The sequence below is a fragment of the Coturnix japonica genome, chromosome 4 (genome assembly GCF_054131305.1).
Source record: "Coturnix japonica strain WE chromosome 4, WE-NBRP24, whole genome shotgun sequence".
NCBI lineage: Eukaryota > Metazoa > Chordata > Aves > Galliformes > Phasianidae > Coturnix > Coturnix japonica.
The window spans coordinates 28637830-28657997 of NC_140666.1; the positions used below are offsets into that span (position 1 = coordinate 28637830).

General features: G+C 33.9%; 1 protein-coding gene across 2 annotated transcripts in view; it reads right to left on the reverse strand.

Moving 5' to 3' along the window:
• FSTL5 (follistatin like 5) overlaps nt 1-20168 on the reverse strand; it is a 219016-nt gene that overhangs the window by 43141 nt on the left and 155707 nt on the right. For both annotated transcript variants that reach the window (XM_085544805.1, XM_015860999.3), the window contains exons 8-10: nt 12372-12492; nt 4991-5152; nt 2590-2724 (exon numbers count right to left, since the gene is read on the reverse strand). In XM_085544805.1, coding sequence (XP_085400931.1) covers nt 2590-2724; nt 4991-5152; nt 12372-12492 — 418 coding nt within the window. The remainder of the gene's footprint in view (nt 1-2589; nt 2725-4990; nt 5153-12371; nt 12493-20168) is intronic.

Consider the following 20168-nt stretch of genomic DNA (forward strand, 5'->3'; position numbering starts at 1 on the left):
TACTGCAGTTTAAATGGAATTAAAAAAAAAAATGAAAATAATTTCCAGTCACTAGAGAATTAAAACAGAATAGGTCACACATTTACTATATTTTTAGATGCTTCTGTTGTACAAAAGGGATGTACAGACTAATTTATGATGTATGCTGTATTGTTCTTGTTGACTATAAAATTTGAGAGACATTAAAATACACATTGTGAAAAGCAGTTTAAAGAATCAATGAAGAAGACCAAAGACAAATAGAAGCAATTATTTTCTTTATGAAACAAATTTAAAAATTACTTTAAAAATATTAATATCTAGTGGTAAAATCTGACAGACTGCTTTACACTTTTGTAAAATGCTGTAATGACAATAGTAACAAAATAAAATAAAAGTTTCTAGCTACAGTAAGGCATTTTCACAAAACATTTGCTTTCTGCTTAAGGCCAAGTTTTCACAGGTTAAAATATCATCTTCAAGAGAGAACAAAATCCTAACATTTCTCGGGGAAGAGGAAGGAAGAGCTAAGACCACATGATAAAACACATGCAGACTATCAAGAAGGATAATGAAAGAGTTGAAATTGTACTCCCCTGAAAGGAGGAGGCTTAATGGAACCTAATAGCAGCCACTCAACACCTAAAGAGGTTTGCAAAGCAACACAACCAGACTCTTTGTTACAGGTTCTGCACTGATTGGCATCACTGGAAAAGAAAAACAGGCTTTCAAACACACAGGCCCTTCTCCAGGTTTTATACAGAAACAGAATACCTCAAAGCCCGAAAAATGACTAATGGTAGTATAATTACATGGTATTTATACACTTGGACTTGAGAAATCAACTAACTACTTCTAGAAATGGCAAGAATGTTACAAGAACCAGAAAGGTCTATTCTAAATTATTTCACAATATATACTGTTACGACATGTATCATCCTTTGATTTATCTTACTTTGATCGCATTATAACTTTTTATTTTCCTACTGTCATCACTCTTTCCACAGTACAGTGGTGGTTTGTCCTTAGATTTGCTCAGGTTGGAAAAGGACTTCCCTAGTCCTGCTCACCACACCATTCCTGATACAAGCCAGGATGCCAGTGGCCTCCTTGGCCACCTGGGCACAGCGCTGGCTCATGTTCAGCCAAGCAACAATCAATACCCCCAGGTCCTACACAGTCTTCCAGTCACTCTGCCCCAAGCCTGTAGCGTTGCCTGGGATTGTTGTGACCAAGTGCAGGATCTGGCATTTGGTCTTGTTGAACCTCATCCCATTGGCTTCAGCCCAGCTATCTAGCCTGTCCAGATCCCTCTGTAGAGCCTCAACAACAACAAGGAAAAAACAAACAAACAAACAAACAAACAAACAAAAAAAACACCAAAAAACATGGTCAAACAAGTCTTAAGCAACCATAAACAAATCCTCATTTGTCAAGGTAATTTGTAATTTGGCAACATACACAACCCATTTCACAGACTGTAGAAGGCAAATGAAGGTGACTGAGCCACTTCATATCACCAGATCATTAGAAATTAAACATGACTGGACAACTTATTTACGCTCAGCTGTCTTCTCAGAACTTTCTGAGCAGTCATTTTTGTGACACTTAAAAACAACTGTTAAGAATCTTGAAACAACAGTTATAATTAGAATTCTAAATCATCTAAATAAAGATTTTAACACTGTAGCTATAAAACTTCCCTCCATGAAGGATTTCCTCAAAGCATTTAAAGTTTAATAAGGTTCTGGAACTGAACAAATGGAATCAAACTCAGCATCTTAGGAAGGGAAGTGTCAGATTTGAAGTGCTACTAATCCTGCCTGCAGTATATTCTGTTGAGTACTTATCACTGTTGAATTATTTTTATTATATGTATTTCCAGAAAATCTGTGCTACTGATGAAAATAACTGTTTGAAAAACAAAGTCAAAAGCACAAGAACTCAGGAATGAAGATCTATGAGTTGAGGGTTATGGAGGGAAGAGAATATGTAGACAGGCAAAGAACAGGTAAAATGGGTTTATAAGTGCTGCTACCATCACATGAAGAATAAAGAAAAACAGTTTACATTTGTAGGCGAGTTTTCCATGGCACAGTGAACTCCTGACTTCATAAGCAAATGCAGTCAACTGCTGCTTCACATTTCTGGAGAGCCACAGTTAAAAGTGCACAAAACAGAATGGGCAAAGAGGAACTGATCTGGACCTGACTTAGACCTGCTAAGTACTCTCAGCAGTAGAGACCAAGTCCAGCAACAGCAAGATATCATGAAGGCAGTCTGACTCTTGATACATGTCAAGAACACAGACACATTTTTCCTTCTTCCTGTTTATTTTTTTTTTAATTCCCCCTTGAAACCACTGTTTTTCCTAATTTAGACATCTTTTCCTTCACATACAACAAACATATCATGAAGAAACCACTCAAAATGAAACAGCAATTAAAAGAAAATATGTCAATTCACAAAAGGATTAAAAGATTTAATTTCATTTCTAAATAAGGTTCACACTCTTCCTGTTAGGTATTATTTAAATATTTTTTAATACTAATTTCATGTTCAAGTAAGGGCTGCTTGTTTTTTGCTTTTTTTACTTCCCATAGTACTTACGGGTCTTTCGAGCAGAATCTTCAACAAAAAGAGAAGAAATGTCTTCATCCACTCCTGCATCATTCTTTGCAATACAAGTATATGCTCCTGTATCTTCATAGCGCACATTACTAATGTGTACCTCACTGCCATTTGCTGAAATGAGAGAAAAATTTCAACATACAGGCATGCTAAAATGCTTTCAGATTAAATACTCTAAAGGCCTTCTCTATTCATGCTAATTAAAATGTTTTCATTCCTGACTTCATGATTTGCATACGTGCCAAACTAATCAAAAGGTATTCAACTGGCCAGTAAACTGCATGTATTATTATTATTCTTATAGATATGTGTAATAGCTCAGTTGACTTTGCAGTTTGGAGTTATTTGGAGATATTTATCTATCGGATATTTTGTATAGATTTAAGAGACTATGGTCATATTTAAAATCAGTTATGTTTTCATTAGGTTGTTTTTTTATCACTTAACACTCTATTAAAAGCTTTACAAACAATAATGCAGGTTTCCATGGAATATATTGAACTACATTTTCAAGATAAATAATACATAATTGTTTCTAGCAACCAGAAGCCCCTATGATTGCTTTCTTGTGACTGAAGTATAATGGGAAAAACATACGTACTTTGGAATTTTATACTCACATAAGCATAGGAATCTATGGGAAACTACCCTCTAAAATAATTTCAGGAGTATTTCCAGACAAATCTTGGACAAAGTAAACACAAAGGAGTTTTGCACGTGCAAAATAAGCATTAGCACACAAATCAGGGGTTGAGCACCAGCTCGACTAGGAATATCAGCAGAATCCAAATTTCTCAAGCAAAGGTTTTCTTAAATATTGTCATGTGAATAATGCTGTGAACAATGACTCACTTCATTGTAAGTGTAGCATACTTATTCACCTGTAAGATTTCTAAAACAACTTTCTAGAGATTCTATAATATGGTCTGGGAGGACACTAGGTCATGGTAAAACCCTCCTTCTGGTCCTATGTCTAATACATAGACGGTTTATTTAACTCTGGGACAGGAAAAGCTCAGAGAAACTATAAAACTTTATTTTGTATGAGTAAATCCAGGAAAACTGAATTAAATTGTGCTTTGCTGGTTTGTTGGTTTAGAGAAGAAACATTCTAATTAATTCATCATAACTGTGTAATATAGAGGCGAGGGAAGAAAAAACAAACAACAACAACAACAACAAAACAAACACAACCTTTCCACTCAGATCCCTAAAAGGGAAATCAACAGAATGGTTCCATGTAAGATGAGACCTAAAGGAGGAGTCCAGAACATTCTACTCAATAGTGGAAAGTCTTTCTTTTAAGGAAATTGTTCACATGTACTCATAACAGTGAACTGTGAAAGCAAAGAAGCCTTCATCACCTGTAGAGAAGACACTACAGAAGCAGTTGCCAACTATCTGTCCCACTCTACCACACTGCAGCCTCATTTCCATCCTGGCTTTTTTTTTTTGCAGAACGAGATGAGATTTTGAAGATAATGCTGATAACATGAGATTTTTTCTTCCACAGCTGATCAAAGTTCACCAGGACTACAGATGACTGCCATTCTGGACAGTTTCACTGAAATCCACAAGCCCTAAAGATGATAAAGACTGGCCTTGACCACTGTAAAAAGCTAGATTTCCCCTCAGTTGTGTAGGTTTTTGTGTTGCTTGGTCGTTTTTGATTTATTGTGGTTTGCTTTTTTTTTTTTATTTTTTTTTTTATTTTATTGTTATGGATTACCTTTGCATGACCTTTGAGGTCTACCGAGACTGCTCATACAAGAGCAAATCTACTTCATATATCTCTCCTTCTATCCTTTCAGCCATCAGTTCTCTAATTCCCACTGAGATTCTTGCCAGTCAAAAAAAGCTCTGTTTTCAACTGAGACACAGTGAAAACAAAATTTAGTCCATGCTCCATTATACATTTAAATCTGGGCTCATGAAAAATAATTAGATTACAATCAGTGCATAGTTATGAGTAAAATACATTTTTGTGAATGAAATATTCACAAAAACGTTGCTTCCTAATTTAAATAGAAATTTTGAATACATATTGAATGGTTTTAATGTACTTGCTGTGACAAATTTTAATACCACAATTAGAACTGGGTTTGGGGCTGTTTCTTGTACTCAGAATCTATGTAACTTTTAACTGAAAGAAGTTACTGGAATTTACTAGTGAGTCTGTTGTAACATAAACCTCTTATTTTGATGAAGGGAAAGCAGAGTACATGTATGCCTTAGGAAGAAATTTCAAGATATTATCTAGAATGTTTTAACTTAGACTTCAACCCTTGTTTAAAACTAGGTGAAAAGAATACCAAGTAGAGAAATGACACTCTCATAAAGCTTTTGCGATCTGTAGAAAACAATAAATGTGCCCATTTACCTTGAAGTGTTAGCTGTTTAGACAGCTTTGGGGTGATATCAATTCCATTCTTCAGCCAGCCAAGTTGGGGGTTAGGAATACCTTCAGCATGGCATCGAAGACTAGCTGTAACTCCTGGCTCCCTCGCCTGACTCTCCGGGTACACTCGGATAACTGGTGGAACTGAAGTTAGAAAACAATTATAATTTTGAATGAAAATGAAGATAAAGCATTATCTAATTCTAAAGACACCTGCAGCTATATGCGATGACAGTGAAAAATGCAGATGTGGCATTAGTCATATATTCACTCACATTCAACACTGAACTCTGTCACAGTAAATTTATGAAGCAGAAAATGATCTGTGAGAAAAATCCCTTTTCACTGACTGTGTCAGAGAAAAACCTGAATTCGGTATTTGGGAGTTGAGTAATAAGATGTTTTCCCTCAAATTTCTTTAGAAAATATGAAAAATTTAGATCCAGTAAGGAGTGTTTTATGTACACCTTTTATTTAACACTTTCAAACCTATCTTTATACTCTCTCTGAAACACCTAACAGTAACCTATCTTTCTTGTAAAACACAAATAACCATGTTTATGATACCTAGCAATACTTTTAGCTTATATTTAATTACAACAACAATTCATGTGAAAATTCCAAGTCTAATATAATAGGTATTAAGACTGGAAACTTTTATGCTTTCAGAAAACTTCCAGCTCACTTAATAAAATGTATGGCACTGCATTTGATATATGCTACAGGACCGCAGGAACTTCTAGATCTGAACTGGAGCTTCCTATTTTTCTTTTTACTCTATTTAATACAACACTCCTAGAGTGAAAGATTGTTTATTTGAAATTTACACGCACAAAAAAGGTAAATATACTATGTCATACAGATTACTTGGAATTGCACCCCTCATTAGGCAGATGAGCAAAACGATAAATTATTAACGATGAGTAGAACAGTATATGTAGCCATTTGGGAGATAAATTAATTCATAATGTACGTGCTTTATACAGTAACTAGATAACTGACTTTTTACCATAGAGCATCTCACATATCTGAATCTGAGGCTTAATCAGATCAGCTAATAGCATTTAAGCGCTGATGATAAAGCATTTGGTTTGAATGGTTTATTTTCTAGCTCTAGAGGAGTAGAGCTCAGACTAGACTTCTGACCTTCATTACCAGTAAAATGTAAAAACATTTGACATCACTTTTAGAAGGATTGGAAACTTGCTGCAATGCATACTTACCAACAGAAAAAACCTGCTGCACAGTGCATCAGTACTGGAGTATGACCTCAAAGAGGACAAACTCGTATTGGCAAACATCAGTTAAGATTTAGGAGTATTGCTGTGTGGAATTTTTATATGACTAATTGGTGATATTGTCTTTAGTTACACACAGAGAAAACTATCTTGAAATTCTTTCAAAACAAACAAAAACCAAACAAATAAAAGAGCAACTACTTTTAATGAATGTTAAAGAAGTATGTTTTCTATTATCTAAAGATTTGTTTAATGCAGCTCTAAAAACATGGAATACTTAGCTGGTGTCAAAAAACACAGCTGGATAGAGGATGAAATATCAGTTGATAATGAAAGAAGATAACAAGATCAAAAATTAACTGTGTCTATTTTGGCAAGAGATTAAATATTTTCAAATGCTATCCAACTGTTTACAAGAAATGTCCCAGCATGCTGTCCTATTAGAGCATAGAAATGCTTCAGATTTCTAGACTGCAAGAAATACCCATATGTACAGCGTCTCAATTAAGACATAAAACTCAGAAGGTTTTAGGGATATTTTAAACCCAATTAGAGATGAGATAATAATACATATGGAAAATTACAGATAACTCCACAAAAGCAGGTACAAAAAATATATTAAAAACATGGAAGAAAATAAAAATCTGAAAGCTATGGCTGCTAATATAAGGCAAATCATTTTTCTGTTGCAATTTCATTCTTCACAGATTTTTAGAAAATATTAAAGCCACAATAAAATGAGACCAAAATAAAGAAATAAATCTACAACCTCCATCACTGTGGTTATAGTGGCTAAATCAACAACTCAAAGGCCCAAATATGTGAGGCTGAAGATGTACTTAAGTGAAAACAGATCTGAATTTTTTTATTGTCCTGTTTTTCTGGAGTAGGTTTTGTTCCCTTTCCAGACAGAAAGATACTTCTAGGACAGGGGAGAATTCATTTCTTACTGTCGTTTCCCTCTATTTGCTGCCATTTTCTAGTTTTCCCAGCAAATTTGGGAATAACAGGTTATCTATGAAGCAAAGAAGGTTTTTAATATTTGTTTTGCAATTAATTTTTTTGTATTTCCTATTACCCTAGAGTCTACCACTAATATGTGAAACTGAGGCAATTGAAACATTGTGTTTCAGGGTATTATAGGCACAGTCTAAAAAAAATTAACTTGATTTGACAAGGGTGATATAAACTCATTGGGCTCATTTCAGTCACATTTTCTTTATGTAACTGAGCATATGTACTTACAAAAGAACATTTTAAGTTTACAAATAATTTAATTGTTCGTGTTGACTTTCCAAGGAGTATATTATAATATCTTAGCATAAAGAAGCTTCCTTTATAAGGTAGATGCCCTCAGGTTAGAAATTATTTGGGGGGGGTGGGGTAGAGGGGTAGATTAGACATTGCATGACTGTCTTTAGTAGAATCATGAATAACACAAAATTGGATGAATCTTGTATTCAGTTTAACAAGACGCATGACATTGTTGGCTCCAAATATGATGAATGTACAACCATTCAGTACTTCTTTCAACTGTTATAAAAACCACTGAAGACTATTTCAGCCAGGAATAAAAGGAAAAAATATATGGAAGAAAATAGACTGTTAAGAGTTGTCTGGAATCCAGAAAGAATGCATCTGTTTAAGAAAGTAACATAATGTACTTTGTTCACCATATTCTTCTATTGCTCAGTATGATGCCTCTTCTCTTTGACTGAAATGATATTTTGCTTTGAAAAAGATTATAAACAATTCCTCAGACAATATAAATCAGATATATACCTGGCTGAAGACCTAGACTTTTTCATTACCATTAGGTACTAAAACTTTTCTTTCCAGTAGGCCTCTGTCTTAGCACTAAATTGGGGAAAAATTCTTGTCACCTTTCTGCAAATAACTTGCCTTAAGAAAGCTCAGGGAGTGGGATACCATCACGAGATAAGATAAACATTACTTTAGTGTTATATATATTTTTAGAGTAGCTCTGAGATTCAAAGCAGACTTACTTTTTGGTTATAATGTCTAATGACATTTGTCCTCTGCTACAAGCAAAATATCACATTTTACTACTTAAATTCTGATTTTCCATTTAACTATTGTGTACTCTTTATTTTGCACTAAATAGCTGAATATTAACATATAAAACAACTAGATACATTAATATGTTAAATGGCATTTTAGAAACAGGTGGCTCCCTACCTATTAAAATAACCTTCATTACAAGAAAATCTGAGTTATTTACAAGGGTTTTGTAGTCTGTGATCACTACTTTGTTTGGAAAAATTCTACTAGCATTCCCCTATGAACTTTTTAAAAGTTGCTGTGTAAAAAAAAGAAGCTAACAATCACAAATGAAATTATACAAACATTTGTGATGTACAGACGACTCACCTCTGCACTGATGTTCTATTTGTAGAAGATTCTTTTTAGAGAAAACAGAGACTTTAATGACAAATTATGGAGTTGATATAATAGATATTTTTTGTGAGATAATTATATAGCTCCTCTTTGTCTTCAGTGATATTAAGACCAAAACATATCCATCTATCATTATCTGAAAACAGACTTCCAAATTCATGGGCTTTATGATATATGATATCAACAACACTGAAGGAAAAATACTTGATGGCATGAATTTCATTATCACAAATATACAGAGGAGGATAAAAATCAAAATGACAGGCTCAGACTCTTATTACTGTAACCAGTTCGATAAAAGAAAGACTGTGAGAAAAGAACCAGCTTTTGGTGGAGCTGAAGACTCAGCAATTTCATGAATTAATAAGAGCAAATCATTTTTGTTTTCAGAAAGGGCATTCTGAAAACCTTTTCTGTTGAATGACTTTTTCAGTGTCCAGTCAAGCAACACCTGACTGCTTCCCTTAAATATGTCAGCAGTGTCAGTCACTTAGATTATACAAATGAATCCCATAGTTATACACCTATGGAAGTTATATTCTGCATACAGAATTACGCAAAAGTGTATCATGAATTTAAAGCAGAGATTTCAATACTGCAGATATGTTTCTTACATAGGATTACATAGTAGGAAAAAATAGTTTTTGTAGGTAAGTAGTATAATTCAAACTAATCTTATCAGCACCAAATCACATAGAAGACAATAAAATAAATCAACAATGCAGTCACAAAACTACACACTCTGAAAGTTTTAAGTATAACGTAAAGGCTATCCATTAGCATTATTTAATGAAACAATTACTCCTGAATTATAGCTTTGCAGTTATTTTTTTCATCAAATTTATAGGAAAAAAGTTAGATATATACATATAATATTGCTTAATATGTTAAACTACTGTATTATTTAGAAATATACTGAACTTTCACACCAAAACCATGTTTTCACAGTGCTGATTATCTTTTTAAAATACTTTTGTGAAAGTTCATTACTCATACATGCATAACGTTTGCATTACTCAATACAAATAATATAAATATTATTTCTTTAAAAATACACAAATACAATACAGTTAAATCTGCATTTTTGATACTAATGGAATCAAAAACTTGAAATCTAATTACATTGTTTTCTGTGAACACTCACATTAGATCTTTGACATCAGAGCCTCATTATCTCATTAACCTTTGTCTAACTCTCCTGTTAATACAAGTATCATTATACTATTATTCATTATCACATCTACAAGTACTGACCACCATGCCTGTTCCTAGGAAGATAACTTTTCAGATGTACAGATCTAAAGTATGAAACAGCACTTCACTTGACCAAAGCTTTAAATCTTTCTGGTTTTAATTCAATTTACCCATAATATTAATAGCAAATGATGCAACTGTCCTACGGGATTCCTTTCTTTTCTCCTTTATCCCCCTCAAAATCAGCTTTTGGAATTTAAAGGGTTATCTTTCTCCAAAACAAAAATATCATTTGGTGACAGATACTTTTCACCAGAAATACCTACAGCTGTCCTCCTTCACCTCTCCTGTAGTATGATCCTTAACATCCAATCTTTACAGAAAAACCTCTTTGAGTTTTGCCTCATTGAGGACTGAATTTAGCCAAGACGTAAAACATATAGAACTCAAGTGTTATAAATGTGCCAGAATTACTAGCACAGTGGGATAGGTATGGAAAGAGCTAGCAGAAGTATAAATTCATTAATAAATTAGGCGAGAGCAGGTCATACAAAAGAGGAGAAAGTTGTCCAAGGACCTTCTAATATGCCCAGTTCATTAAAAATCCTATTATATTTGCAAGAATTAAAATGAGAATAAATTGTATTTCAGACATTCCACTAGTCAAGCCAGCATTTGCTATCTCTCTTTTCTGATGACAGAAAATTCCTCCAGATAATATGAAAGGAGGAAAAAATGCTGATGCCATGTATTAGCTCAGTGAAAGCAGCCTATTTACAAAATGTTGAAAATAATTCATAAAGTTGAAAATTGGAAAAAAAAAGACAGAGAGATGATTCAATAGATATTCCAAATTGGTTTCCTGGAAAAATACTATTTCAAAATTGACATTAAGGAAACAGCAAGCAAGCACTGAATATCCAAGTCATTTAAAGTGTGAAGGACATTAACAAGTAGAAAGTGGGAAAAAACATAAAGCTGTTAAGAGTGAACAATATAAAAATATAAGTAAACTAAGCAACTGCATTTGGTGTAATTGTCGATAAAAGATGTGAATATCAGGAAAGATTCCACCATTTTCTGATAAAAGATGTCAGGAAAAGTGAAGTATGATATGGGTTAATGCAACTGTCTAATAATACCCAAACCAAGAATGATAGTAGTGTCTACATTCAGGAAAGAGTAAAAGAGCATAGTAAACATGCAGGAAAAAAATTAAGCTCAACATGACTCTGGACAGGATTAAGTATCAACATGAAATGAAAAATGATTTTAGTTTATTGTAGGAAGATAAATTTAAGAGCCAGAAAGATAAATATGAAGAATGAAGCAACAGGAAAACAGAAGATCATCTGAAACACACACACAAAATAAAAATATTAAATTTCATCAGAGGTAAAATACAGTGGGACTAGTGGTGCGCCAATGGAGAAGAACAATTGTTTAATATAATTTAGAGGAAAAAAGAAAGTGATGAGGGAAAAAAGAGCTAGGAGCACCATAAACAAATGTAATTAAATTTTGTCCAGGACAGATCATTAAAGGTGGCCATTTGAGCAGTAAGATTGGATCAGATCCATAGGTTGCTTCCAAGCTAAGCTATTCTGTGATTTTGTGATATTGAGGCCAGGAAACCAGTCTTTAGAACCTGAACAGATTATCATTTTAAATTCAGATGCCCCAAATTAAAAATCATGTTTAGACATCAAACAAATAAAAGCAAAATACAAGTCAAATTTACAATCAAATTTAAAATAGAGCATTTTAAAAATTATTTTGCTAAGTGCACCAGTATATAAATATGGAGGGTAGAAGTAAAGCTTTCCATACATTATAATAGCCCGCAATGTAAAAGGCAGATGTTCATGGTATGGCAGTAGGGGTTGAACCTTCCCACCAACATGTGGAAACGTGGAAAAAAGTGGCATTCACTGACATTCATCAATATTTGCAGAATGTTATGGAAACTAAACAGTGGATGTGAACAAAGTGAGGCAATGGGTGGTGAGTTTCAGCAGTAGTGACAGCAGAAGTGAGTCTCCTCCACTGGTGCAGATTTTTACAAGTGTGGCATGCAGGCTCTTATTCATTATCGGTGGAAATGAAGAGCTGATGGTCTTGTCTATATTGAAAAATAATGTTTCCTAGCTGAGAGTTTGCTTTATCAAGCAGGATTACAGTTATCTTCGCATCTGTCCATGTATTTCCATTGGAATAAAAAAGGATGCATTACTTTCAGAACAACCTACATGCATTTTCTCCCTGGTAACATGCTCATGTGTTCACTGTGCAGAGGTAGGCTACTGCACCAACACACTCTTTTTAATAAATGTTACTCTTATAGAAGTACTAAATGAACATGATTACAAGGTAATTTATAGAACAATAAAGAAAAATAACTTTCTTTTTCTGCCAAAGGCGCACTAAAAAGATTTCTAAAATAGGCAACAGCAGATCTGCTTAACAAAATCCAAATTCTCTTATGACTTAGTAATTAGTGCATTTTTTCTTACCATTCACTTGAAGAATATGAGTTTGGTACGGTTTATCATAGCCATCAGCATAACAGGTGTAATTTCCCATATGAGTTGTAGTAACCTTAGTAATGTACAAGGACCCATCATCTCCAAAATCCTACAAGGAAATATTAAAAACAAGGTTATAATAATTACATCTGTATCTCTACAGTAATTATACTCTTCATTTTGGCAACAAAGCTGTGATGCTAATATCAACTCTTCAGCCAGTATATCTGACAGTAATCTGAAATCCTGATACTTTTATGTTTTGGAAATGTCAGAGCTTCATATTGGGTCAGTAAAAGAAAATACTACTTCAGTTTCAAATTTGGAAGTACTAAGAATATATTTGTTTATTTAGCTATGATAGTTATTTGTAAAAGTGAAGCTATATTTGGCTTTAATCTGACCAGATAAAAAACCTAAACTACACAATTTAACAAGGTATATGAAATCCTGTGGAAGTGTAATTAAGTCAATTTAAAAATAATAAACCTAAAAAGAACAGCCTCGTAAAATCTAGCATCTGTAATGTTAATATTAAGTATCATTTACTTAATATAAACAAGTTTTCATGTCAATTAATAAAAATAAAAGAAATAATTAGTAGTTCCTCTTTATTTTTACTTAGGCTAATAACAATTTATTTGACTAGAAATACTTGTACAAAAGTGAACTTTCTCAAAATATTCTTTGAAAAGTCTTAAGCTATGACAACTACATGCTTACAAAATAGAAATGAGCTATATGAAAATTGAACTCATCTAGATTTTGCAAGTCCAGGCTTAAGTAGTAAAGGGTTATCATAGCTCTTTTCCAGTTAAATGGGTGTCTACGTTATCTTCTCTCTTTATTTTTCACACTGATAAAACATCTCTATGGATATTTTACTCAAAGATATCAGTTTTCAACAGGATTCATCCTATGACACTGTGATTTCTTTACTCAAAGCAATTTGGCTTTAGGGAGGGCTTTTTCTTCAGAACTACAAAGTAGATGGGTCTAGCTTATTTTTAGAATTCTGAGTTCAGTATATGTTTTGTTAATTAAAGCATAATTAAATACTGTAATCAGTGTCTGGAATGTGATGATGAAGAACAGACAGAGTTCTCTGAAATTAAACTGTGACACATACTTAAGTGCTTAACAGAATAACTCACAATCTAGAGTCACCCACAGAGCCTGTATCCATGCAGGCACACAGATGAACACCACTGAACCCAAGGCTTTAAACATTAATATAAATATATATAGGGGAAAAAAAGGTTATTTTACCTTTGGAAAAAAATATATGATGACCTTAAAAAGAGGGCTAAAAGTTCTGTTTATGATAAATAGAAAAGTATAACCGTTCAAACATACATGACATGATTCTTCTAAAATGAAATCAAGAAACTAATTATTCTTGTCATACAGAAATGAAGATAGAATTGAACAATTATTTTAACAGTGATTCCACTGCAGCACTGCACTGTTGAGGAGCTTGACATTTAAGAATGAGGACGTGTGTCACAAATAACAAGAACATGGAAAGAAAACATTCATTTGGCAACAAATCTTTACTTAGCCAAGAAACCTTACAACAGAAACCTAAAGGTGGTTTTCCTTTATAAAACAATAAACAATAATTATTTCCTTTGGTTATGTAAATTGTTTGTGTACATTTATTCTTTGATCACATTCCTGCTATTCTTCATTATCAGCTCTAGAAAGAACACTGCCAGCTTTCTCCCTGCAGAAGAATGTATAGTGGGAGGCTGCTTGAACTTGTTTAGTATGATAGAAAGTTGAGGACTTTCATTTGTTTGGGTTTTTTTGTTTGTTTGTTTATTTTTAACACCAGTTCATCGTCAACATTGATCTCTTAAATACATTTTGCTATCTACCGATTTTTCTCTCATCTAGAGACCACGACCGCCTCACACACACACACACAAACAAAAAAAAACCAAAAAAACCCCACAAAACAACATCCAGCCCCAAATGAAATACATCATATATTTATTTTTCTTTTTTACTCTGTGCATCCTAACATTCCTGCTCAAATCCCATTTGCAAAATGTATACTGAGAATTCAGTTCAGAGTTGCACTTTACCTGTTAATGCCAATGTTACAACTTATACTTTCCAAATAATCTGTTCTCTGCTTATATTGGAAGAGCACTGCAATTCTGCACTTTGCTATTGCATGTCAATAGGAAAACAAACACTATGTAGAAACTTCAGAATGAGTGCATAAGGAACTAATCTGAGATATTTTAAACTTTTCCTCCTGGCTCAAGAGGGAAAACAAAACCTGAATTTCTTAAGAAAAAAAAATGTTGTGCAGTTTCATTGTCATATATTAGAGATGTAATAAGGGAAAATCATAAATCTGGTCAAAATTGCCTCATTGAAGAACCAGCCCAACAGAAAACAGTAGATCAAGTCAAAACTTAAATAAAAAAACACGGTATAACATATCACAAAATTGTAATATACAATAGAAAGCTGCAGTATCATTCTATCAATATGGGGAAAAAAAAGCAATAATGCAGTAATTTAGAACACCAAACTAAACCTCTAGCTCAAACAGTGTATATTGCTGCAGTGAGGCTGTAAGCAGTGCACTTCAGCAGTGACAACAGCAATGTAAAACATAAATCATGTTTCAGACAGCCACATAGAGCTGACACACTACGAGGTGAAGAGCAGCTCAATTTGCTTATCCATGTAAATCAATGGATTATGACCAGGGAACTGCATATAGAGTTAAATATTTGTTTCAGCGTGTTGGAGGCAGCATTGTTGGTAGCAACATTGGAATATGGCAAAGTTTTCATCAGGTGGGTCCCATGAATACTCACAAGGGAACTGAAGGAACATCATAAGCAAGTTTGTCAGGACCTACTGTACCAATACAAGGCTGAATGGGACATTTTCCCGGAACTCATCATTACCGGTGACAAAATGTGGTGTCACCACTACTAGCTGGAATCAAAATAGCAGTCCATGGAATAACAACATGTGAATTCCCCATTGAAGAAAAGGTAAAGTGATGTGCACTGTCTTTTGGGATAAGAAAGAGGTGATCCTCCAGAATTTCCCAAAATGAGGATAAAACATCAACACTGACTGTAGTCATGACACTGACTAAGCTGAAGGCCCAAACTTACAGAACCAGGTCAAAGAAGACAACCTCTCTTGCAACAGAATAATGTCAGGCCCTATACTAGTTTGAACATCATTGAATATATTTCCAATGTTAGCTGAACTTTCCTGCCACACCTACCACATAGGCCAGATTTAATGTCTTCTTGACTTCTACCTGTTTGGGCCAATTAAAAACACGGTGTCTGGGCAGCATTTTCTCTGAAACAATGCCATCCATAATAGCAGCTGGGAGTCTGCTCTACTAGTGCAGATTTTCAAAAGAAAGGCATGAAAGCTTTTGTTCATTGCTGGCAAAAATGCATAGCTAACGACTATGACTATGCTGTAAAATAATGTTTTGTTGCACTATTGTTGTGCTATTAATTATATTATAATTGTGCTTATTATTGTTCTAATATATCTATTAAGTATCCAATAGCACCATATTCCTCTTTATATCAACCGCAGTTTCCACAGAAATAAATAGGAGGCTGTCATGGTTTTATGATTTTTGTTATTGATATTCCACACCATAACATCACGTAAAGCACTGGGAGTTAAAAAGTTAATGCCCCACTTCCATGGACCACCAATTTTCTGAGTAGCTGGCTCTCAGAAGAAATGAACCACCAACACCCCTCTCCCCCAACCCTCCCTTTCGCAGGCCAGTGGCCTGCTCTCCCCCAGTCATGAACTAGGTATCTCCATGACAGAGGCATTACTTTTGGAGCAGTCCTCACGTGCAGGAAAACAGTGCATATACGCTTAGAAAGATTTTGAACGGAGTTCCTATACAAAAGATTTTTAAAACTACAGACCTAAAGACTCACAACAAAAAGAGTGATGTATGTCCAATGGTGTACTTTACTCCTGCGCAGAAATAAAAATACTGAAAGCTTGCATGCTAGCATAGCAGATTCAATTAAAAAGAGGCTAGCCCAGCTTGCCAAACACAGAACACTAAAAAAGAAAAAAAAAATCTTACACAGAGCCTTTAGGCAAACAGTGAATACCAATCAATCTGAACTAACTTAGTATGAACTGGAATTACACAAAAAGTTGAAACCTGCTACAGTTTTAATACCAATCTTGGTTATTTTTAAATATCATCACACATCTTGCCTTTGCTTAAGCCATTGATACAATGTTCCATGTTAATCAGTCTAAGCTTTTATCGTAAGACAGCTTCCCTAGGTAAGGAGTCAGTGAAACAAAGGGCTATTTCAGAAGGCAAAACAGGATTTCAATCATCTTACATTAACTGTAAATGACAATAACAATATTCCTAATGTTTGCCAAAGTACTCTACAAAATCCAAAACATGTAGGAAAAAGTGTTAATGGCATTGATATTTTGCTGTGGCAGCACAATGTTTGTTAAGCCATGCAGTCATATCTACCTAGTTATCCATCACATAGACAGTACTCAGATAGTCTGGGCATCAAGCAGAGGGACCATGAAGAAAAGTTTTGTTATAAATGAAGAGCAATGATCCCTGCTGACTGTAAGAAGTCAGGCAGGATGGTTCTGTATCCTGAACCCCCTCCCCCTTGCATGTGGCACAATAGCCCATAGGCATTAAAGGTTTTTCCCCCAAGTACAGGGAAGATGCATAGGGTGAAAGAACCTATCAAAAAAATAACTTAAAATTTGCCAAATATACTGAAGTAAAAAAGCCCACAACATTTATACAGTTATACATATGTGAACCACTAATAGAGATGCCAAACTAAGAAAAACCATAGGATCTATGTAAAGCTTGTTTGTTTTTTGAGTATTTACTCCTTGTAAAATGAAACACTTTCAGAAGATTACTTGTTTGTTTTTTTCTTTTGGCAGTAAATATTACATAAGACAGTTAAGCAAAATTCCTAGTAGGTAATTCTGCCCTACCTGCCATCTTTCTATCTCCTGGGATTCTTAGGAGGAACAAGCAAAGATGGGTTTTTTATTTGTTTGTTTTATGTTGTTGTTGCTTTTTAATCTTAAAGCATTTGTGCCTCTCTGTTTAATAAAATAGACTCTCAGATATCCAAACACTTTTGTTCTTTCATTACTGGTGATGTGGCCCTCCTATTTAACTCTGCATAAAAAGACTTTAAAGGCAAGGAGTATGAGTCAAAGGAGGCCATTATTAACAAAGCATTTTCATCACACTTCAAGAAAGACTGACCTTATGTACTAGCTGCAGCTGAGACCAGGCTGCTCTCTGACTTTTGGGACTTCATTTTAAAATAATAACTCTGAAAAACCTGATATATTTATTGCATTCTTTCCACCTCTTTCAAACAATAGTAACACATGCTGCAGAATGAACTGAACAAATAAGAAAAACCTTAACACTTTTAAAAAAAGTGAGAATCATCAGCTGGCTCAAAATTAAGATAGTCACCACCATAAAAAGATGAAGATAAATCTTAAACTTCTGCAGTATCATAGCTCTGAATAAGCTAGAAAAAAAGCATAAAGTGAAATGAAATATAAAAAGCATTTAAAAAGCAAATCAACTTATATGAGAAAAACATATCATGCGCAGCATTTGGCAAAAGAAAAAAAAGAAAAAAAACCTATTTTTAATTTTCCCACAAATATGAACTTTATTCTGTAATGAATAACAGCTTAGATAAAACTCAAGCAAAGTGAAAAGTAAAATCACAGATTTAAGATTCATGATCACGGGTGGAGTGTAGAACTAACAAAGTCAATGGCAGAGACTTTATTTGAGAAACAGGTGCTACAGGAAAAGATATCAAAATGAAATTAACTCACCCCTCCCAGTAACAGTCTGGAGAAAGGGACAAGCCAAGGAATGTGGCCCTCATATCATTGAGCTGCTGGAGAGAAGGGCAGGGGAAAAGGGGGAACTGCACAGACTCAGACTGCATGGGAAGTATTGTGGAGACCCCTCTCCCCCATCACCCATGTAGCTCACCCATTGGTTCAGGCTGTGACCTTGGAATTCCACTACTCAGGAGAAAGCCCTTCTAGATGCATACTAAATTATCAGTAAAACATCTTGTGATACCAATTCTGTAGTGAGTCATATCACAAATGAATTACAATTTAAATAAATTAAATTTGCAGCAGCACAAAATTTTTCATGGCTTCATTCAAGTCAATGCTGATCATCTCTGACTCCTATCAGTTGAAATTAAAAAACAAAAACAAAAACAAACAAACAAACAAAAACACAACAAAACAATCAGTAGCAAGGCACAAAACTTTAATAAAGTATAATGACTTGTACCTTGAGAACTAAAGACTCCTAAAATTGTCTGATAGTTGTTATCATATTTTTAATATTTAACCATACATTTGTGGCCAGATAGAATTCTCTAAATTACTCCATCGTTTTTAAAAGCGTTGATTAAATACTATTTGTGTTCCCAATCCTTGGAAGTCAAAAACATTATATTGTTCTGAGTTTGTCACTCCCAAAACAAGTAATTTAACTTGCATTGAAAATTGCACAGCACAAAAACTTAATTTCCACACCATAAGAATGAGCATTTGCCTTGATTTACAAAATCACATTGTTACTACTACTAAATCTGATTGGTGCCATATATGCTCACTTCCAATTACATGATCTCTGATGTATTTTGTTGAAAAAAAAAAAGAAAAAGAAAAAGAAAAGAAAAGAAAAGAAAAAAATAAAAATAAAAATTAATCTGTCTCCCTAGGTCAGTCCTTTTCACTTACTTTTCCCCCCAAACAATACCAAAACTTACACAAGATTATTATTTTTGAGATGCACATATGTGGTTGTTATACAGCTGAGTAAATTGACAATTCCCAGCACTAGCCAAAAGTTTTAGATTATAACACAGTCACAGCAAAGCACAGAACACATTTCCTCCGTGGACATCTAAAATTATACAAGGGCTTAAAGCTTAGGAATGTTTTAAATTGTCTGAGTAAGTACAACACTTTCTTTGGCGGTTAAAATGCAGCAAATTGAAACATGCTATATTCCCTCTGCATTTTTTCCTTGCAAGTCAATATTTAACTACTAACGTAATTTCCCATATTGAAATATAAAATAATTCATTTCTGTCAAATTATTTTTCTTCTCCTCAACGTTTTATTTTTACTACATTGCTTGAATGAATACTGAATGATAACTACATGAGAACTTTGAAGTAAATGTGAATTTGTAAGAGTATCTGATCATCAAATTCCAGAACATTATTAAATGACCAAAGACATACAAAGAGAATTTTTTGTTGTTGTTAAAGGAAAGGTCTGGAAATAAGAAAACTGAGTTAAAATCAGTATAACACTGGACTGCATAAAATACATTTTGAAGAAAAGAGACTCTGGGAAACAGTTAATGCTTTAATGCCCAATCATTTTTTCTTATTTCTGTTCTTACTTTGTTTCCAGGCTTCATTAATTCTTTCTTCCACTGTTTATTATTTTATTTGCATATCAGATCAGTATCACCTACATTAATTCAAGTGCTACATATTTTTAATGCCTCACCTTAGGGATATTGGATCTGTCACTCCCTTTGAATCATAATTGTTAATACTAATGGACTAAGATCTAAAGTTTTTCTTCAAAAAGCACTTTCAAGCATTCTGTTCTTTTTATGATTTTCTTGAAGTTTATAAGAAATGATGAATACATTCACCTATTCTGTCACTGGAAGAATTC